The 22,015-nt window shown below is 29.0% G+C and overlaps 5 protein-coding genes across 5 annotated transcripts; 3 read left to right on the forward strand and 2 right to left on the reverse strand.

The window, feature by feature from the left end:
• Positions 1–640: 640 nt before the first annotated feature.
• Positions 641–1,258, forward strand: GO595_005654 (meiotic nuclear division protein 1-like; the record flags this gene model as incomplete). Its single annotated transcript, XM_067918921.1, has 1 exon — positions 641–1,258. The coding sequence occupies one exon, from the start codon at positions 641–643 to the stop codon at positions 1,256–1,258; it is 618 nt and encodes a 205-aa protein (XP_067774149.1).
• A 688-nt stretch (positions 1,259–1,946) lies between these two features.
• GO595_005655 (glucose-6-phosphate 1-dehydrogenase family protein) lies at positions 1,947–4,109 on the reverse strand (the record flags this gene model as incomplete). Its single annotated transcript, XM_067918922.1, has 1 exon — positions 1,947–4,109. The coding sequence occupies one exon, from the start codon at positions 4,107–4,109 to the stop codon at positions 1,947–1,949; it is 2,163 nt and encodes a 720-aa protein (XP_067774150.1).
• A 68-nt stretch (positions 4,110–4,177) lies between these two features.
• Positions 4,178–5,566, forward strand: GO595_005656 (NADP-dependent phosphogluconate dehydrogenase; the record flags this gene model as incomplete). The annotated part of the gene is made up of 1 exon (XM_067918923.1): positions 4,178–5,566. The coding sequence occupies one exon, from the start codon at positions 4,178–4,180 to the stop codon at positions 5,564–5,566; it is 1,389 nt and encodes a 462-aa protein (XP_067774151.1).
• A 10,523-nt stretch (positions 5,567–16,089) lies between these two features.
• On the forward strand, positions 16,090–17,070 carry GO595_005657 (Cytoplasmic tRNA 2-thiolation protein 1; the record flags this gene model as incomplete). Its single annotated transcript, XM_067918924.1, has 1 exon — positions 16,090–17,070. The coding sequence occupies one exon, from the start codon at positions 16,090–16,092 to the stop codon at positions 17,068–17,070; it is 981 nt and encodes a 326-aa protein (XP_067774152.1).
• Positions 17,071–17,579: 509 nt separating this feature from the next.
• On the reverse strand, positions 17,580–18,233 carry GO595_005658 (ras-domain-containing protein; the record flags this gene model as incomplete). Its single annotated transcript, XM_067918925.1, has 1 exon — positions 17,580–18,233. One exon carries the CDS (start codon positions 18,231–18,233, stop codon positions 17,580–17,582), a length of 654 nt encoding a protein of 217 aa, XP_067774153.1.
• Positions 18,234–22,015: the final 3,782 nt, after the last annotated feature.

Genomic DNA, 22,015 nt, shown 5'->3' on the forward strand with positions numbered 1-22,015 from the left:
AGTTTTTCTCATTTATTTCTTCGAGTTTGAGTCATTTTCCTTTTTGTTCAAGAAGTAATTTAACGACTTCTATATGACCTTTCTCAGACACAATGATGTGTGCTGTTCTAAATATTTTAAATATTATTTTGAAATTCTAAATTATTAAAATAAATCCAAAATAAAACGAAAAAATATCTCTAGCAATAATATCAATTCCTTCTTGTTCAAGAAGTAGTATAACTATCTCTGTATGGCCATTTTGTGGTGCTAAAATAAGTGCTGTTTGAAATAATTTAAATAATTTCCAAATATTATTTTTAAATATTAAATTATTTTATTTGGAAATTTTTTTAATTATTTAATACAGCACTCATAATGGCTTCTTCAAATGGTTATACAGAAATAGTTAAATTATTTCATGAAAAAAAAATCAGATGAAAAATGTTAAAAAAACAAAAAAAGCAAAAACTCATACTTCTCCTAAGCTTCATCATTTATAATATAACAAAATACATATACACATCTGATTTCATAAATAATTATTCAGATTTAACTAGTTTATATTTAAACGTTCTTAGGGCAGGTACCAAACAGTGTTTACATAAAAGTGACACTTTGTTGGCACCTTTTTATCGTTGATGAACTTCACTTGTATTTGATGCCTCCGAAGAAAGGTTTGTCCAGAGATGAAAAACTTATTGCAATACAGGACTTAATGATGGAGTCTAAAGATGTTTGGTCATTAAAAGAACTTGAAAAAGAATGTCCGAGAAAAAAAAGTATTAGTGCAATGCTTGTAAAAGATATAGTTCAAGAACTATGTGATACTGATATGATTTCATCTGATAAAATTGGAAGTGGAAATTTTTATTGGTGCTTTCCATCAGAAGCATTTAATAGAAGAAAAGTACAAGAAAACCAACTTCTAGAAAGAATAAATGGTTACGAGCAAGAAATAGCAAGCATGCAACAGGAGATAATACAATTGGAACCAGGAAGAGAAGATTGTGATGAAAGAACAAATTTGAATACAGAAATTGCAAAAATTCAAGCAGAAATTGAACAGCTTAACCAGGAAATATCCAAATACTCAAAACTTAATCCAGAAAGCATCAAAGAAAAACAAAGATTATCAATTGTTGCCTTTGATGCCGCAAACCGGTGGACAGATAACATTTTTTCCATAAAGTCATGGTGCACCAAGAAGTTCAATCTTCAATCAGCTGATTTCGACAAATCATTTGAAATTCCTGAAGATTTTGATTATCTTGAATAAATGGCTAACCTGTTTTTTAAATGTTTGTACATTTTTATTGATATTTTTACTTATAATTTTGTTATGAAATAAATCTTGAAACGTGCGTTTGAAGGGAAAACGCCTTCAATGTGACTACGCCATAAAATCAGTCAACTACATAGTAATGAAATCAATAATTGTCAATACGTTCTTGTGGAAGCAAAAGCAAATCAACAATCTGAAAACCGTTTTGGACAAAAAAGCGCTATCGTCGTTTGAAAATTGTAATATCAATTGGAATTCATGAATAGAGAATTCAAAGCAGTTAACCGTATTATTGTTCTGAAAATCAATTATCGTTAATAGAATTTCCTATCGGCTATCCACCTTCTTAGTAGTGGATAAGTTCATACGAAATCTCTTATTGAATGTCATTTATGTTAATATTTTTCAATTCCAGAACGAAAAGAAATCATAAATGATTCAAATTTGTATGTTAAAGTTTACATGATATCAATTCGTAAACATCAAATGAAAACATGCGATTCGTGAATGCTTCTGCACTAAAAACTTTACATTTTCGGAAACAACAGCACCGCCGTCCCAAACTTCCATCTGCAGCACCACAGCGCACTTATGACACATTGCAATGGAACCAAATTTCATTCTCTCGAACTGATGTTGAATTGTTCGGCATAACTCGGACAAAAGTTCAGACATTTCATGTTTACTGCATCAGTATGTTCCACGTCAGCTTCCTACTCTTCGGCCGCACGCACTGCGCGGGAAGGAGCGACGGCACATAAGTTCCCTCGTGCACCAAACGAAGCGCATTTTTCTTGTCGTCGCCCTTCACCAAGAACAGCACATTTTCCGCGTTGTTAATGACTCTTTTTCCCAAAGTTATTCGGTGCATATTCACTTGCGGCACGAAATGCGCAATGACTAATGACTTCCCGTCGTTGCATGCACTAGTGCCGGGGAATAACGACGCAGTGTGCGCATCAGCTCCCATTCCGAGCACTATTACATCGAACTTCGGAGTAACTTCTTCATTTTCCAAATTAAAATGTTTCAAAATTTCATTTTTGTATTCATCTGCGGCAGTTTCCGGAAGAATTTCACCTTTCATTCGATGAACATTTTCATTTGGAACATTAATTCTATCAAATAGACATTCTTTGACCATTCGATAATTCGATTCTTTATCATCAGGTGGAACACAACGTTCATCTACGAAGAACCAATGTATATTATTCACATCAATTTTCTTAATATATTTCTCATTAGTTGATATCATACTAAATATTGGTTGTGGTGTATTACCTCCTGATATAGCTATATTACAACGACCGTTTGACTTTAACGTTCTCTCTATAATTTGAACCAATAAATCTGCCGATGTAATCGTAAATTCCATTGAATTGGTGAAGTAGTTTTTAATTGAATTGAATTTTGTTTTCCTTTTTAAATCGCCATAAGAAATGTTTAAACCTTTTGAATACTTTATAACAAAATATTCGTCTTTAAGTATCGGCTCGATAATTCTCCACGAAGCTTCAATCTCATCAGAGCGCGGAAAGAACGACTGGTCACCGTTAATTGCGTCCAATATTACACGTTCATAAGCGCCTCTTAATGAATATTGGCCGAATATTTTGTTATACGAAAAACTTAACGGTATTTGTTGTGTTCTAAGTCCTAAACCCGGAACTTTGACATGTTGTTTTAATGTAATTCCTTCATTCGGCTGTATCTTTATCTTTAAAATGTTCGGCTTATTGATTATATTCTCATTAAATGTCTGATGAGGTACGTCATTAAAAATTAATTTGATTTTCGACGTCTTCTTTTTAAGACATTTCCCACTAATTATATAAAATGGTACTCCTTGCCAACGCCAATTATCAATGTAAAGACGTAACACTGCTAATGTTGGCGTAGTTGAATTAGGTTTAATTCCTTTATGTTCTTTATACCCATTATATTGTCCAAGAATTACATCAGAAGTTTCTATTTGACGAATAGCATTAAGAACTTTCATTTTCTCGTCACGAATTGTTTTGGGGTTTAAATTCGATGGAGGCTCCATCGCAATGATCGATAACATTTGAAGAAGATGATTTTGTATCATATCTCTAAGGACTGTTGATGAATCATAATAACCAACACGTTTCCCAACATCGACTGATTCAGATACAACAATTTCAACATGTGAAATGTAATTACGATTCCATAATGGCTCCCAAATAGTATTACCCCATCGAATTGTGAAGATGTTCATTACCGTTTCTTTAGCAAGATAATGATCGATTCGATATATTTGTTCTTCATTAAAATTATTATGTATGAATTCATTAAGTTCTTTCGCAGACTTTAAATTGATGCCAAAAGGTTTCTCAATGATAATACGTGTTGAATTAGACTTAGATATATCTAATTGTCCAAGATTACTAATAATATTTTCGATTAATGTTGGTGGCGTTGCTAAATAAATTAAAACAATTTTATAATTTTCTTTGTTAAGTTCAATTGAAAGTGATTTATATGTATTAATATCATTATAATCACCACAAATATATGTGAAACGCTTAAAAAATACATTTAATGCTTCACATGATATATTATCAATATTAGTATCAGGTGATATACGTGAAAATTGTTTGATTCCATTCGAATATATCTCTTCTAATTCACCAACTTTAAAATTAGTTCGTGCAATTCCTATTATTTTTGTTTTCGGATGGAAATGTGTATAACATGAAATAGTTTCAATGCTTGGGATTAGCATTCGCATAGTTAAATCACCCGAAGCACCAAAAATGACAATACAAATCGGAGTCTCTGCTAAATTCATTGTCATAAATAATAATGAGGTGACGTGACACATATTTTCAAAGGAGCCGTCAGCGGTTGAATTTATTTGATCCGACTTTCATAAAATTTATCATTCAGCTAATGTGCGCTGATATTTGTGTCTCTGGACTCGGTGTCATGGGTAGTAACATTGCTCGTAACATTGCCAGGAATGGATTTAATGTTATAATACATAATAGATCATATGCTAAAACTCAAGCATTACTTGATTTAAAAGAAGGAAATATGATACCTTGTAAAACAATTGAAGAAATAGTATTAAAATTAAAAAGGCCAAGAATTGTACTCATTATGATCACTGCTGAATTCGTAGATCAAGTTTTGGATGAGTTTTTAAATGTTCTGGAGCCTGGTGATATAATCATTGATGGCGGAAACTCTTATTGGAAAGATACTAATCGAAGATTAGCTAAATCTGAAGGAACTGGAATTCATTTCGTTGGAATGGGAATCTCTGGTGGTGAAGAAGGAGCTCTGAATGGACCTTCAATGATGTTCGGTGGATCAAAATATGCATGGGATATAGTTAAAGATATTCTAATTCCAATTTCAGCTAAAGCTTCGGATGGTTCTCCTTGCGTCGATTACATTGGTACAGGTTCTGCTGGACATTTTGTTAAGATGGTTCATAATGCTATCGAATATGCCGATATGCAATTGATAGCTGAAACTTATCATATACTCAAAAATAAGTATCAACTTGATAATGAGAAAATCGCAGACCTTTTCGGAAAGTGGAATCAAGGTCTTCTTAAGTCTTATCTCATCGAAATCACCGAGAAAGTAATACGGAAGAAAGAATCTGATGGAAAATATCTATTAGATCTAATTGTGGATAGAGCAAATCAAAAAGGGACTGGAAAATGGGCTGCGCAAGATTCGTTTGACTTCGGAATCCCTGCGCCAGCATTTAGTGAAGCAGTTGCAGCACGATCAATTTCATTCATGAAGGAAGAACGTGTTTGCGCATCGAAAGTAATCAAAAACCAGAAAATCAATGACATATCGTTCGAATTAACGTTCGACGAAATGGAAGATGCTCTTTATGCTTCAAAGATCGTTTGTTATGCACAGGGACTTGCGCTCATTAAGGCAGCTAGTGAAAAGTTTGGATATGGCGTAAATATCTCTGCTTGCGCTAGGATTTGGCGTGGTGGATGTATAATAAGAGCAGCTTTCTTGAGGGTAATTGCTGAGCATTATACGGAAGATACAAAGAATTTGCTTATGGTTCCCCACTTTAGAAATGCTGTTGAAGAGAGAATTGCATCCTGGAGAAAGATTGTCGCGCTTGGAGCACTTGGTGGATTTCCAATTCCACTGTTTTCATCAACATTAACTTACTTCGATTCATACCGTAGTGATCTTCTTCCTGCAAATCTTCTTCAAGGGTTACGTGACTGCTTCGGTGCTCACACTTATGAAAGATTTGATAAGCCAGGAAACTTCCATACAGAATGGGAAAAATAAAATTTGATTAACCTCAAGGCTTTGTTGTAAAGAACTGCTTTCTGTTGTGTTTACTGATCAGTAAAGTTATTTTGATATATGAAATATTAACTTTTCGAAAAGTTTTGTTGCAACAAAATAAACGGACTTTGGTATACACAAACCTCTTTTTTTGAGAGAACCCATGAGGTCATTTAAAAAGTGGTTTATATGTCAGGTGCCACAATTAGGAATGTGATGAAATGAATGGAATTTGTGTTTGAAATGATCGAAAACCACTAACTTCTCAACCAAATATCTTCTCAATAAAAATACAGAATAAATTCTCATGAAATATTAATAATTTTGAATATAATTGATATATTTTACTTAACCTTAGATATAACATGTATTTTATTATAAGTGTCTAACTATTTCACGAAATTGAACAAAAAATTTTTCCAGACACCTCCCAAATGGTGATTTGATTTTAGAATTGGTTTGCGTTCAAAATAATAAAAATAAATTTTAAATAAAACAAATGAATATCTTTAGCATTAATATCAATTCCTTATTTTTCAAGAAGTAATTTGACTATTTTTGTATGATCTTTTTCAGATGCTAACATAAGTACTATATTAAATAATTTAAATAATTTCCATGTGTTATTTTGTTATTTTTGCATCTCAATTTCCCATTGTTTAAACCTCACTTATTCTTTTTTTGACTTTATTCAACTCTTATCATCATTTTTTTTGATTCTTTGCTCACCAAATTGTGGCGAATTCAATTTCCCACAAATTTTGGAGATAGTTCTCAGCCTTCTATGGTTGGTATCCAATAATATCATAAATATAATAATCTTTATATTAGATAAAATAAGTTTTCGAAATGGGAAACTTCGGCTAGCCGATTCCCATTTTAGAAAAGCATCTAATAGAGACCCTGTCATCTCATGTTTTTGACCTTTTCTGTTGTTTTTAAAAATTATAATTTTTAAAATTAACACAAAAACCAATTTTCTCACTCCCAATATTTTTCTATTATACTGTTAACTTTTTATAATTTAATCTCTATATTCCAATGAGTTTATTACAAAAAATTTCTTAATGTTTGCGGGGCATAGCGAAGCAAACAGCGCAAAGCGCATTCTTGATATTCAGAATAAGAATTTAGTCAATTATTTTTATGAAAATACATTTTCAATTTATGACATCCAACATTAATATTTTTATGTCTTTTAATGAGGAATTAGCTAAGCTTTCTATTTGAGTTTTAGTTCCTTTTTTCATGTTACAGTAGCGGTTATTTTCATATCACCAATTTTATGATAACCGCCGTTTTTATTGTGTTTATACTTTTTTAATGTTATAACAGAACAAATAATTATTTTATATCCATAAAAAAACTTGACCCAATTTTTTTTAATTCTTAATATCAAAGAAATTTTAATATAATTCGAGAATATAGAGATATTATAAATTTTTGCATTTTGTGATTTTGAGTTCATATCTGGTCACCGAGCCTAAGCAAAGAATTGTAAACACATAGAAAAAGCGCTTACAAAACGCGTTTGGGGAATTTTTTATGAAAGAATCAGTCACTATTAAGAAGCTCGCCCCTCAATTAGCTGCGACAGGTGTGCTTTATTTGCTTAGAGATATAAATGCACCAGAATTAGTTTTTTTAGAATTATCAGATCAATATATACCTCTTCTTCAAAATGAACCTTTTCAGAAAGAAATTTCGCAAATGATTTCAAGGATTATTGGAATGACAAAAGATGATTGTTTCCTTTATTTTAATGCCATTAAAAGTATTATTTTATCCTTATCTTCAGAAAAGTCATTTCCAGAAACGCTCAACCAACTTGTGGAGTTATTATATGATTCTTTAGTTTTTACATGTCAAATTACTGATCCAAATTATACATATCACCAACGTTCATTAACAACACCAGAAACAACTTTTCCAGAGTCGTTCTTTCCATACATTGACATTTATCTCGAACTTGTTTATCAACTCGTTTTGTTACAAAAAAGTTTTAATTTTTCACAATTGTCTCCTAAAAATCATACAATATTTGGTGATCTTCTTTTACATGTTACTAACGATCCAAATCTTTCACGTTATGATGGTAAAATTTATTCATTTTTATCAATTGATCCAGAATGGCGTACTGTCATATTAAATCGAATTCAAAGTTTACTTAGCGGCAACAAACAATCACGGAAAGCCTTAGCACCTTTTCTACATAACTTACGTTTATTAAGATCTGTTGAACAAGAAACCATTAATCAATTAACATCATCTGATTCAAAGTCTCTTGATTTTGAAACGCAATGTGAATATCTTAAATTTGTTTCTAAGACCATTATTTCGTCCAATATCAAATCCATCAACCCAAAGTTCTTCAAATTAGTATGTAAACTATGCAATCCGAAGCAAAAGAAAATTGACCATCGAACGTTAAAATCGGCGTTTGTTATCGTTTCGGTCACCTCGGAGACCGTTAAGCCCGACAAAATTCTACAATTTATAAAAAACATATTTAAACTTGATCCATTACAAACTTCCAAACTTTTAGTTAAATCTTATAAATTAGTTTGTCCTAATAAATTAACCACATCATTATTTCTCAAAGAAGTACATCAAAATTTATTTAAGAAATCCAAATTATTAATATTTCCCGAAATCTATTTAGAACATTTAAATAATTTTTGTGACTTATATTTATATGCAGCTAAAGATGATTTAAAGACTGTATTTGCATTCTTAAATAGTATTGCAACTACAGCACCACAATTCATAGATAATCAAACATCATTAGTATTTTTGATTAAAATGATAAATAAGATATATACTATATCAGAAGCAACTTCAGCAGATTTAATTACAATTATATCCACAAACATTAAATCATTTTTCTTAGCAAAAGCAACAAAGCCTTTACTTATTGAAATGATGTATTTAATACCAATTTTATGGAAACATTCGAAAGATGCTCAAAGTTTATTACCACATTTAATAAAAGATGCAAATGAACTTAATGACATTGATTTATTAATAGCAGCAACTAATGGTTATACGGAACTTATGCAAAAGAATTCTATTCAAGAATTATTAGCAGATTTAACAATGAATATACCAATTAATTTAGTATCACATATGAATCCTAAAATCAAAATCGATCAAGTTATACAAATCATTGAAACATTAATAAAATATTTCACAATCCTTAAGAAATTAGAAGGTGAAAATGTTATTAATATTAATCATTTATTATTAACAATAGAAAGTAAAATATTTCCATTTATATTTATTAAATCTAAGAAAATGTATACATCATTACATCAATTATTTATATTATTTAATCGATTATCGAATAAATTTAAGTTATCGAATTATTTCATTGATAATCAACAAAAAACAAATTCATTCACTAATTGTATAAAAGAAAATGAAGAATGGTTTATTAATATATTTGTTGAAAGTGCCGACTTTTGGATACAAATGGATCGTTATCAAAATCAAGAATATACAAATACATTTTTAAAGGCATTATATCAATTAACACGATCGAAGAATATTAATAATGAGCCATTAAAGATCACAAAATTATTTTTATTTGCATCACTTGAATATATGTATCGATGGAAATATAATGAAATTCAACAATATATTCAAATGTTAGATCCATCGAATTGGGATTTATTATTTGAAGTATATGAAGAATTAAATGTTAAATATAATGGACAACCAATACAATACTTTTTATATATTCAAAACGCAATTATTTCACATCGTAAATTTAAATATTATAATTTTAATGATCAAAAAGATATATTTTTGCCAACAATTCAAAACTATTTAAAGTTAAAAAGATTAAGATTCGAACGTGATATACCAATAGATAAAATGTCATTAAATGTATGTTCAACTTATCTTAGAATCCATCCGGAAAAAATCGAAGAATTAAAACAAACGAAAGAAGATATAATTGGATTCTTAATGCAGAAAGTTAATCCTAAAGAAATATTTGTTATTGATGAACAATTCTTATTCGCGAGTTTAGATTTATTTTCGGCGATATTAAAACATCAATTAATTGATGATAATAAACGAATTGAAGAAATAATGAATTATATAATACAATTCTCCGAAAAATCGTCAATCGATTCGATAATTCAATATATTATTTCTGATTGTATTTCTTGTTTATTTGCTAATAATAAAAATGGTCGATCTATAATAATTCGATCTTCATTATCTTCAAGAAGATCACAAATTTTAGGTAATGCGATACTTAAAAGTAATGTCGAATTCACACGTATGGAACTTACGCAATTATTTGTTTTAGGAATGTCAATATTTAATATTGAGCCAAACTTTGGGATTAATGTCGCAAAGTTATTATTAAAGGATAAATTAGAAATAAACCCATTTAGTAAATATGATATCGAAACAGAACATAAAATTTGGGAACAAATCGAACAAAATCTTTCGGATGAAGAAATCGATGTATACTTCGAAATGTTAGAAATTTGTATTAATTCATTACAAAGAGAACCGAAAGTTCCATTATTCTTTACATATTTCTTAGAGAAAGATTTGAATCGATCTGATTTCGAACCTCTTTTCACTATATTTTCGACAACTTCTTATAAAAATGTGTCGAATTTATTGCCATTAGTTAAAGTGTTTGATAATTTATTCCAAAATTGTTCTGATACTATAAATGAAATGTTAGATTTCATGTTCCAAAATGATAATAATTATAAATCAACTTCATTCATTACAAACATTATGTTCAAATCTTATCCAGAAGAAGTATCGAAATATCTTAAATCGAAATTAAAGTTTTTATATTTAATAAATTCAGAAGAAATTTGGGAATCATTCGATAACTATAATGACATTACAGCAGTATCTTGTTTAAGTATGATATTTGCATTACATATGAACTCATTAAAATATTTCGATGATGTTTTGCCTCAAATGATATTATATTCATTATATTTACAATCGAAAAATATAGTTAAAAACGATATTCCAATTCTTTGTCATACTTTAATATATCAAATGGAAGGAAATTTAAACGAATATTTCCAAAATAGTAAATTCATAACAACCGAAGCGTGTCGTAAAGTATTCGAACTCCTTAAGAAAAATAGCATTGAAAAAGCTGAAGTTTTTGAATCGCTTTGTATGCCTTCAAAAATTTCTTCAATTTGTTTCTATATAATTAAAAGTGTATCAATATTATTCAGTTCGAATTCCTTGACGAAATTAATCCAAAATTCGATTAATTTCATTCGGCATGATAACGTTAATAATTTTTTGCAAATCTTACCATCAATATTTATACATTTAAAGTATCTGAAACATGAAAAAGCTAATCTATACATTGAACTAGTATTACAATTTATGTATGAAAACAAGGATCAACGTTTGATGTTAACATTATCAAATAATTTATCAATTTTGGAAAGTAATCAAACAGACAATTTATATAACATAGACAACAAAATAATACTAAATACGGCCTTATCATCCTTGTTATTAGTAGAATCTACTCAAAGTTTATTATATTTATCGACAATTAAATTCCTCAAAAAAATCAGTAACTATTCATCCAACAAAGAGCTGATCTTAAACACAGCCTCAATCTTAGAAGATCTCTGTCTCATCCAAAACAATGAAATAAAGATTTCGACATTCATTGAAAACTTAACACAAAACATATCAAATGACATATCCTTAGACCTCTTAACGTTCCTGATCATCCTTTCATCATCAAACATCGTGAACGAATCGAATTTCAGATTGAATATTGTGTCATATGTTTGTTGTTTGTTTGATAGATTGAATGTTAACATCGATGTCGCGCAGTTTCTGTACATTAGTACGTTCATAAGCGATAAAGAGATATCGATGAAGTATGCGAAGCTGTTGGCGAAGGTCATCGTCAATAACAACGAGCTGGACATCGACTTCATGGACGTGCTGATATACTTCTTCCCGACAATAGTCTTCTACGACCAAAATACGAACGAGGAATTTTATGTGGTGTCGCCGGAATTTTACCAAATGCCGCAGTGGAAAGGGCTCCCGAAGCCATTGGAGGAGAGGCTCGAAAGCATCGACGAAAATTGGAATGACTAAAGAGAAATTTTATTTATTTTTTGGAATGATTAATCAATTAACGGTCGAATCCGGCTTAACGTTAAACGGTCGCATAAAGAGAAGCTAAAAAACAAAAGCAGATCAAAAGAATCCACATTGCAAAAATACATTCAACAAGTTTATCAGTCAATAATAATGTTAATATTATACAAAACATTCAAGTTAATCTAAATATTCGAACAAGATCAAATGTTGGAACAAGTCTAATGAAGCAAACTCATGTAAAAAACATACCAAAGATATATCCATATCTTAATGAAATTGTTGAAAATGTATATAGAAGTCCAAAAAAAAAAAGATGGACTGCAGGTGAACGAATTTTATGTTCAATGGTTTATCCTCCATCGTCCTATTCAATTTTCACAGAGCAAATGCCCCTTCCAGCAATTTCAACACTCCATAAAGTACTAAGTTCTGAAATTTTGAATTAGGAAATTTCTGGAAAAGAACAAAATAATAATAATAATACTATATGCAGCACAAAAGACATTACTTTGAATCCATCTTCTCAATCAAATATACGAGGAAGACAAGAAATGGATCAATATGGAAGAAAATATTGTGCTTGGACAAAAAAAGAAGAAAAAAACTCAAAGATTTAAACAGCGACTTTGGTTGTGATCTCAATAAATTAATGAAATATTTTCCTGATCGCTCTCCAGAGTCAATAAAAAAGAAAATAACAAGAATGAACGTTAAGTAAAATTTCTAACTTTACTCCCCATTTTTTTGTGAGAATAATATGTTGGAACCACTCTGTATCTTTTTAAGGAGTTCTCAATTTTCTGAAGCTTATTGCGCATTAGTTTTTTCGCTTGTGGATGTGGGGGTATTTCATTATACCTGTTTTAAAAAATTTGAAAACATTTCTCTGCTGTCACACATAAAGAACTAATTAATGGTATATATGAAATTTTGTAATATATTATACAGAGCAAAATAGAGTAGAGTTGGAAGATTTGGCAAAACAGCGGTACAAAGAGGAAACTTAGTTAACCTAAAAAAAATAATGTCACTATAAATATATTTTAATTCAATTACTTCCTATTTACATTAAATGAAACAATTAATCGTTGAATTTATCTTTTTTAGTTATAAATATGGAAGATTTTTTTATTCGGAAAAACCAATGTTTACCAAAAAAGGAAAATCTAAAGTATATTATGCATACTTAAGTATGTTTTTCCAATATATTTAATCAAATAATATGATTTACAAATATAGTGTTTATATTGTAAATACTGTGTTTTCTATTATATATGTATTTTGATTCTAACTTCTTGTTGTTATTTTTTTTAAATTTGTTACTTTGGAAACAATTCAATAATTTCATCGTATCCACATCTTTTTGCAAAATCAAATGCTGTTGCAAATTTTGTAAAAAAGTTCCAAAAATTTATTTAAAATGAAAAATTATTAAAACAAATTTTAAATAAAGCAAATAATTATCTTTGGTTTTAATATCAATTCCCTTTTGTTCGAGAAGCAATTTAACTATTTCTGGTTTACGATTGAAAACAGCTGTAATAATTGCTGTACGTAATAATTAATATAATTCCCATATCTTATTTTAAAATATTAAATTGTCAAAATAAATTTTATCTTTAGCATTAATATCAATTCCTTTTTGTTTAAGAAGCAATTTAACTACTTCTGTTTTCCAACTTTGAGTCGTCAAAATAAGTGAAGTTCTAAATAATTTATATAATTACCAAATTTTATATTCGAATATTAAATTAGTAAAACAATTTATGATAAAGATGATCAGATATCTTTAGCATTGATATCAATTCCACTTTGTTCAAGAAGTAATTTATCTATTTCTATATATCCATTTTGAGATGCAAGTATAAGTGCTGTATAAAATAATTTAAATGATTTCCAAATATTATTTTGAAACATCTAATTCTTATAATAAACATTAAATAAAACAGATAAATATCTTTAGCATTAATATCAATTCCTTTGTGTTTAAGAAGCGAATTAACTATTTCTATATGATTATTATAAGAAGCAAGCATAAGTGCTGTTTGTAATAATTTGAATAATTTCCAAATATTATTTTGAAATTTTAAATTATTAAAATAAACATTAAATTAAGCACATAATTATCTTTAGCATTAATATCAATTCCACTTTGTTCAAGAAGTAATTTATCTATTTCTATATATCCATTTTGAGATGCAAGTATAAGTGCTGTTTGTAATAATTTAAATAATTTCCAAATATTATTTTGAAACATCTAATTCTTATAATAAATATTAAATAAAACAGATAAATATCTTTAGCATTAATATCAATTCCTTTGTGTTTAAGAAGCGAATTAACTATTTCTATATGATTATTATAAGAAGCAAGCATAAGTGCTGTTTGTAATAATTTGAATAATTTCCAAATATTATTTTGAAATTTTAAATTATTAAAATAAACATTAAATTAAGCACATAATTATCTTTAGCATTAATATCAATTCCTTTTTGTTCAAGAAGTAATTTATCTATTTCTATATATCCATTTTGAGATGCAAGTATAAGTGCTGTTTGTAATAATTTAAATAATTTCCAAATATTATTTTGAAACATCTAATTCTTATAATAAATATTAAATAAAACAGATAAATATCTTTAGCATTAATATCAATACCTTTTTGTTCAAGAAGTAATTCAACGATTTCTGTATAACCATACCAAGATGATGCATACATAAGTGCTGTATTAAATAACCTAAATAATGTCCAAATATTACTTTGAAATATTAAATTGCTAAAATAAATATCAAATAAAATAAATAAATATCTTTTGTATTAATGCCAATTTCTTTTTGTTCAAGAAGTAATTTAACGATTTCTTTATAACCATGTTGAGATGCAATAATAAGTGCTGTTTTAAACAATACAAATAATTTCCAAATATTATTTTGAAATTTTAATATAATCAAAAGTATTTTAATTAAAACAAATAAATATTTTTCTCATTAATATCTATTTCTTCTTTTTCAAGAAGCATTTTAACAATTTTTGTTTTACCAATTCCTGCTGCTTTCATTAGTGCTGTACTAAATATTGAAGATAATTTCCAAATAATGTTATTAAATACTATGTTATGATAATATATATTAAATAAAACAAATAAATAGACTTAGCATTAATATTAATTCCATTTTTCTCAAAGAAATACTTAAAAACTTCAAAATTGGAAAACACAGAAAATACCAAAATATTTTCAGGGATTTTCTTATCTTTAATAAAATCTAAAATAAGAAATATTTTCCCATATCTTGCAGAAATATTAATAATATATTCATTGATTTCCATTCCTTTATCTATTAAATATTGAAGAAGTTCATAATTATTAAAATAAATGCATACATTTCCTAACTCAGTTAAGTCAAGTTCAAATTCCTCAATCTTGTTTTCAAAAAGATATTTAAAGATTTCATTTTGATGATATTCAATTGCTGTTTTTAATGATCCTTCAAATTTTGCACCATTTTCTTTACACAAATGAATGATTTCAATGTTTCCACTTAAAACTGCATATAATCCAACATTTCTTATTTTAGAACCATTTAATAGAAGGAATTTAAAACATTTAATGGATCCAAAAATTGCTGCATATTTTATAAGTGAAACTTTAAAACATCCAAAAATAAATGGATGTTTCTCATATAATGATATATGGATTTTTTGATCAAAATCAAAATTTGCTTCTGTAGAAATTTCTTGAAGTTTTTCAACATTATCATCAAGAATTATTTTTGCTAGTTTTGAGTTAGTTCCATCATTTATATATTTTTTATGAAGTTTCCAATTATCTTCTCGAAGTTTATCTATGTTTTTCAAAAAGAAAGAATTACTTTTTAATTTATTATTAAGTTGTTCTTCTGACATATAATGTGCAAAATATAAAGAAATATTTGTTGTAACTTTAGGTTCAATTAATTGCTGTTTAACCATCTCATTAATAAGAAAATAAGTATTTTTTGCAATAAGTTTTTTTGTAAATAGAGTCACTATATCATGTTTTTCTTCTTTAATTTTAGTTTTTCCCTTAATTTCATTTAGAAAATTGATATATATAGAAGGATCCTTGTTTTGTGATACATAAGATGAACATAATAATTCGGTTAGAATAATTTTTGAAGAATATGGAAAATGAGAATCAAATAAATTTATTATTGTTTCAACTGAACTTACTATATTTTCTTCATTTAAACTAAAAACTATATGTTGGATTAATTGAAGAGTTTCTAAATGGGTTTTATTTAGGTTAGAACAATAAGTTTTGTTGCTATTCATGAATATGGCCGCTGTCAAAAAATTCAATGTTGAATTCACTTTTGAGCGGTATGAATTGACAACCTCTGTTCGAACAATTTTAATGGTTTTGTGCCAACACTGTCAAAAAGAAAAAGCGCAAATTGTTCGCCCGGAAACAGGGGAAAAACTTTGCAAAAGTTGTTTTTCGACTGCGTTTGAAGATGAAGTATATCACACGATCCAAAGATTTAATTTAATCGAAAAAGGAGATGTTGTTGCAATTGGTGTTTCTGGTGGCAAAGACTCTACAGTTCTCATGCACATTCTTAACGCTATAAACATCCGTTACAACATGGGTTTTGAAATCCAACTTGTTTGCATTGATGAAGGCATCACAGGATATCGTGACAATGCTCTTCAAACAGTTAAACAAAATTCAGAAGCTTATAACCTCCCACTTACTATTCTTAGTTTCACCGATATCTTTGGATGGACACTTGATCAAATCTTCCAAGCGACTCAAACTCGTGAAACTTGTACATATTGCGGTATCTTTAGACGCCGCGCACTCGACATCGGCGCACAGCGCGTAAATGCCACCAAAGTCGCGGTTGGTCACAACGCCGATGACATTGCGGAGACCGTTATTCTTAACGTTCTCCGCGGTGATGTTTCACGCTATGGACGTTCTGTTGACATTAAAACTGATGGGATTGACTCCAAATTAAAGGGGTCATCGATTGCGCCTCGAATCAAACCATTTGCTTTCCAAAACCAAAAGGAAATTGTTTACTATGCACATTTTAATAAACTTCTTTATTACGCTGTGGAATGCACATATGCAGTGCAAGCATTCCGTCGCTTCCCAAGAGAATACCTCGTTGCTAAACAGCAAAAGGATCCTGGAGTAATGCGGAGAATCATTGAAGGTGCAATAATGTACCAACAGAATATTGAAACAGAACCAGAAAGTGAGGCAGAGATTGGGTTCTGTAAGAAATGTGGTGCAGCGTGTAATCACGACATATGTATGGCATGCAGATTGCTTGAAAAACTTGAAGCAGGACATGCGAAGAAGGATATAGTTGAAGAAAAAGAATGATCGTTATGATAGAAATAATTAAAATTTTGTTGTGACTCCCAAATTTAATCACAAGAACACATGATATTGTCACTTTTTACTTTCAAAACAAACGTTTAAAAATTATTATTGTAACAGGGCAATTATTTATTTATCTTTATTTTTTTATAAAAAATACGCAAACATATATTCTTTTTGTTGTTACTATTTATTCTTGGCGTCAATCTCAGATCTAATTTTGAAATTGCATTTTTAGTGTTTATTCTGTTTTTACGGATTCAACCCCTCTAATGATGAAAGAGATTTTAGCTGTTTAATAATTTAATGACCAATATTTATTATCAAACAATTTGATTTTTTTTTACAATCCACAAAACGACACCAATAACAGCATTCACAAATTAATGGAATATATCACGTTTTCAATATCTTAGAAATCTGATTCAATTATACTATTGTAAATTTCCATTTTTTTTTTTTTTCTTAAAGAAGATCTCAAAATTATTTAATGGCATATTTTTTACTATCATTCAGCAACATATGCATGACGTTTCATCATCCTGAACCTTCTTCTCAAGTTTTTGTGGCTTTGGCAAGATCTCTGCCTTATTTGGAATGTTAGATTTACAGAAAAGTAGAGCTGCTTCTTGAAATAGTTCTTCGACTCCTTCGCCAGTTAATGCACTGGTTTCAAAATATTGAACAATTGAGCGACTTGTTTTTTCAGATAGTTTTTGGGACAGCTTTTCTACTAAATCCTTCCCCTCTTGTTCGCTTACTTGACGATTTGGAAGATCAATCATATTTCCGCATATGCATATTATGCCATCTTCATTTTGTACCATCTCTTCATCAAACCAAGATTCTACGGAATAGAAAGAATCCCTGCTGCTATTGTCTTCTTCTTTTGCATTTGGTTGAACTGCTACTTTAAAAACAATGATAAAAATATTTGCATTCCGACAATAACTTGGTACAATACTTCTGTACGTTTCTTGCCCGGACGGATCCCAGATTACTAGATTTTTTGTTTTTCCAGCTACATTGATACTTTTTTGAAAATTATCAACACCAATAGTATTTGGGTAATAATCAAATGCACCTTCACAAAAGCGTTTTACAATTGCTGTTTTTCCAACGCCACTATCCCCAAGCATGACAACTTTTAAAGAAGATTCCTCCATCACCAAAGTATTAAACGGTTTTTGTGAAAACCTTATTGAAAATATTTACATAAACTTAACAAAATTCAAAAAAATGAAAATTTCAATTTTGGCTTTTTTTGTGAAAAAAATACGTTTCTTAATTATTCCTTAAAGAACGTATGACACTCTCACTTTTAAATATTGAGAAGTGGAACGTTTTCTTGTTGGTGGTCTTGAGCTTTCACTTACGCATTATCGAACAAAAATGGTTGAGGTGAGCTTCGCATTGTTACTGAAAACGAGACATAATAACTCGAATTTCCTGTGAAGATTGAACGAATGCAATTTTTTGACCGACATATTATATATAGCTCTTTCACAATGAACAAATACATCATGTGACACATCAGAATATTAAACAAAATAAATTATATTTGTTTTTGATTTCTTTTTTTTAAACCACCATATCGTTGTCAGATTGATTTGGCGGTGTGATCTTAAATTCAAATTTCGGCATCACAGACCTCATAGAATATTTTGAATCAATGCATTGAGATGATTCTTTCAGAAAAAGTGGACCATCTAGAGGGATCCCTCAGCTGCCCAGACGTCAGTTTATATTTTTTTATATGATTATTCAAAGAAGGAGTATAAAGCCAAAGAATAATTACTTTATTTTTGATATTGAAGAGGACCAAGATCGAAAAGAAGTAACGATTGCATCATTAGGAAGTACCAATGTTATGTTACATAGAATGCATCGAATTTCTTCTGCTGATGGATGGGATGTTTTTAAGCTTCTCAATTTTCTTTCTTATTTTCCTGCTGATTTTTCATCAGAAAAAGTTCAAAGAACGACCAAAGATGGTTTTAACAAAGTTATTAAAATTAAAAAAGAAAATGTGATTTATTTTGGAGTTTATGTAACAAATGGATTTGAAAAGCAAGCAGTATTTCTAAAAAATTGGGTTAATTGGATTGAACGAAATGGTTTTCATTATTGTGTAAAAAAATTGAAATGGTCCCTTGAAAAAGATACTCATCATCCTTTATTAATATTTGCAAAATATTTTGCACATACTGATAGAGCACCTTGTTATATTTTTCATGCTGTTTTTAAAGGATTATTCAAAAGGCCTGGAAGATATGATAAAGATCTTGCAGAAGAAACTGTAGAAGGAAAATTACAAAATATAGCAAAATCTTTACCAGGGTATGTTGAAATTGTTCTTCAAGATTATGTAGAAAATGGATTCATTGTTGAAGATGGAAAAGTATTTCAAAGATTCACATGGGTTTGTTCATGGGTTGAAAATAGAATCGAACAAACTCATTATATCGAATTAGATGCATCCTTCAAGGCCACAAAGCCTTACTGTTATTGTCGCATCAATAGTATTCGGAACAATGAATCGGTTCCAATAGCTTTATCAATTGAAATGAAAGAAAATTCACATCTTTACGAAAATGTTTACTGTAGTATTGAGTCATTTGGAATTAGTTCTGAATTATTAAATTCCATTCCAATTTTGTCGAATATGGGAAAAGGAATCATAAAATTTTCGAAAAAATAAAAATTGAACACATTTCTTTTGTCATCGACATATTCTTGAAGTTTTTGGCAATCCAATTTTAAGGAACTGGGTACTCAGATTGCTTGAATGTGTCAAAGAAGAACAATATATTCGACTTTGCCCTCAAATTTCAGAAGAAATTTCGATTTGGTGCAGTCAATTGGGACCTGAATCAATACCAGATAAAATTAACTTAATATATGAGATGCTTGACATCAATTCATCTCATTTACAATATGATGTAAAAAAATGGGTATTATGGGAAAGAATCGGATTTCATGTAGGTCGCTGCACGAATCACAGTGAATCCTTTCATCATGTAATTAATTCACATTGTTTCATTCGAAATAATTTTTTTAATAGAGTAATAGGCATTACTAAAATGATAATCAAAAAATATACAAAACAAGGAGAAGTTCATGGACGAACAATAAAAAATCGATTTTGGAAATATTCGCAATCTAAATCCACAGCAATAACAAAAGGATGGGATCTTTCTAGAAATTCATTAGATCATTGTGAGTGTGGTTGAAATGATTATTATTCAAGTATCTTAAATGTGAGATTTCCATGTATACATGAAATTTCTAATAATATATTCAATAGAGCACCATCACCACCAGAGCTTATTATAGAATCTTATTCACAAATAAATGAAGTAAAATTAATAGAAACACAGAAAGTAAGAAATCTTCCGAGAATATCAAATGAAATAGATACAACAAAAATGCCATTAGAATATAAAGATGAAGAAATTTCTCACAAGGGCTCAAGCTTCGTATATGAGGGTCCAAATACAAAATATGCCAAAGAAGAATCCTGGAAAGTGGTTCGCGAACTGAAGGTGATGTATAAAATTGATAAACATGATGCAATTGATATTGTTATGAATGAGTTTGCGCAATGGGGATTAAATAATGAGCAAACTGCTTCAATAACTAATATTGCTCATTTTAGAATTTCTTGTTGGAATGTTGGGATTAAGTTTAAGGAAAAAAGAGATAAAAGCCAACGACAGGGTAACAGTGATACACATTCTTAAAGTCTTTCACATATGAATAAACATCGAAGGTGAATAACAAATATTTTTGTTTCAATACATAGTTTTGAGATTTAGTAATATACTTTCAATGACAAATGCATTCATTGCACGATAAAAAGAACAGAAAGCTCAAGGAAGATGAATAAATATCATCATTCTAATAAAATAGTATATAAAAGCTTTGAAATATTCAGATTTGGTGATAATATAATTATCTTTGGCTCTTCAAAGCCTTGTTTTGGTCTGAAAACGAGTGACAATCAATTTTAAAACACTATGGTAGATAGTTAACTAAATCAGCAAGTATAATATTTTGTTAAATACTTATGTGTTTAAAGCGGCGTTCATATTTAGCTCTTGGTAAACAAAAAGGTTCTTTCATTATTTTCTATAAATCTTCGTGAAGTCCAATCATTTGATAAGTCCGAGAAACATGTTTTAGAAGAAATAATTTTTGGCGCTCAATAAACCGCGAACGAATCATCAGAAAAAATATTTCAATGCATTAATTCAAAATATTCTATGAGGTCTTTGATGCCGAAATTTCAATTAAACATCGCTCGTTCGATTGATTTGAGTCTCAAATTTTCTGAGTGTCCAGAATATTTGTATGACTTACAAAAAGTGTAAAAAACATATGATTTTTTTTTTATTAGCTATTATTTGACCTTTCAATCAGCAAATTAACAATTTCTGTAAATCCTTTTGAAGACGCCATATCAAGCGCTGTTTTAAATGTTTGTAAGAATTCCGATTTATTATTTTGAAACACCACATAGAAGAAATAAAAATTTTATCATATGAAATAATATTTTTGGAATTGATATCAACTCCTTCTTGTTCAAGAATTAATTTAACTAAATCTATTTTACCATATTTAGATGCATACATAAGTGCTGTATTAAACTTTCTTAAAAAAATCCAAAAATTACTTTGAAATAGAAGAAAATCGTTTTAATTAATTTCAAACAAAATAATTAAATATCTTTAATATTAACATCAATTCCTTCATGTTTAAGAATCAATTTGACAATTTCAACTGGATTCCCTTGGTGTAGCACGCATAAAATAAGAACTGTCTGAGAAATTTTTGATTAATACCAAATAATATATTGAATTATCGAATCATAAAAATAAATATCTAAAAGAACAAACGAATATTTTTATCATTTATATCAATTCCATCTTGTTCGAGAAGTAATTTT

The sequence above is a fragment of the Histomonas meleagridis genome (genome assembly GCF_020186115.1).
Source record: "Histomonas meleagridis strain 2922-C6/04-10x chromosome Unknown contig_37, whole genome shotgun sequence".
NCBI classification, from domain to species: Eukaryota; Parabasalia; order Tritrichomonadida; family Dientamoebidae; genus Histomonas; species Histomonas meleagridis.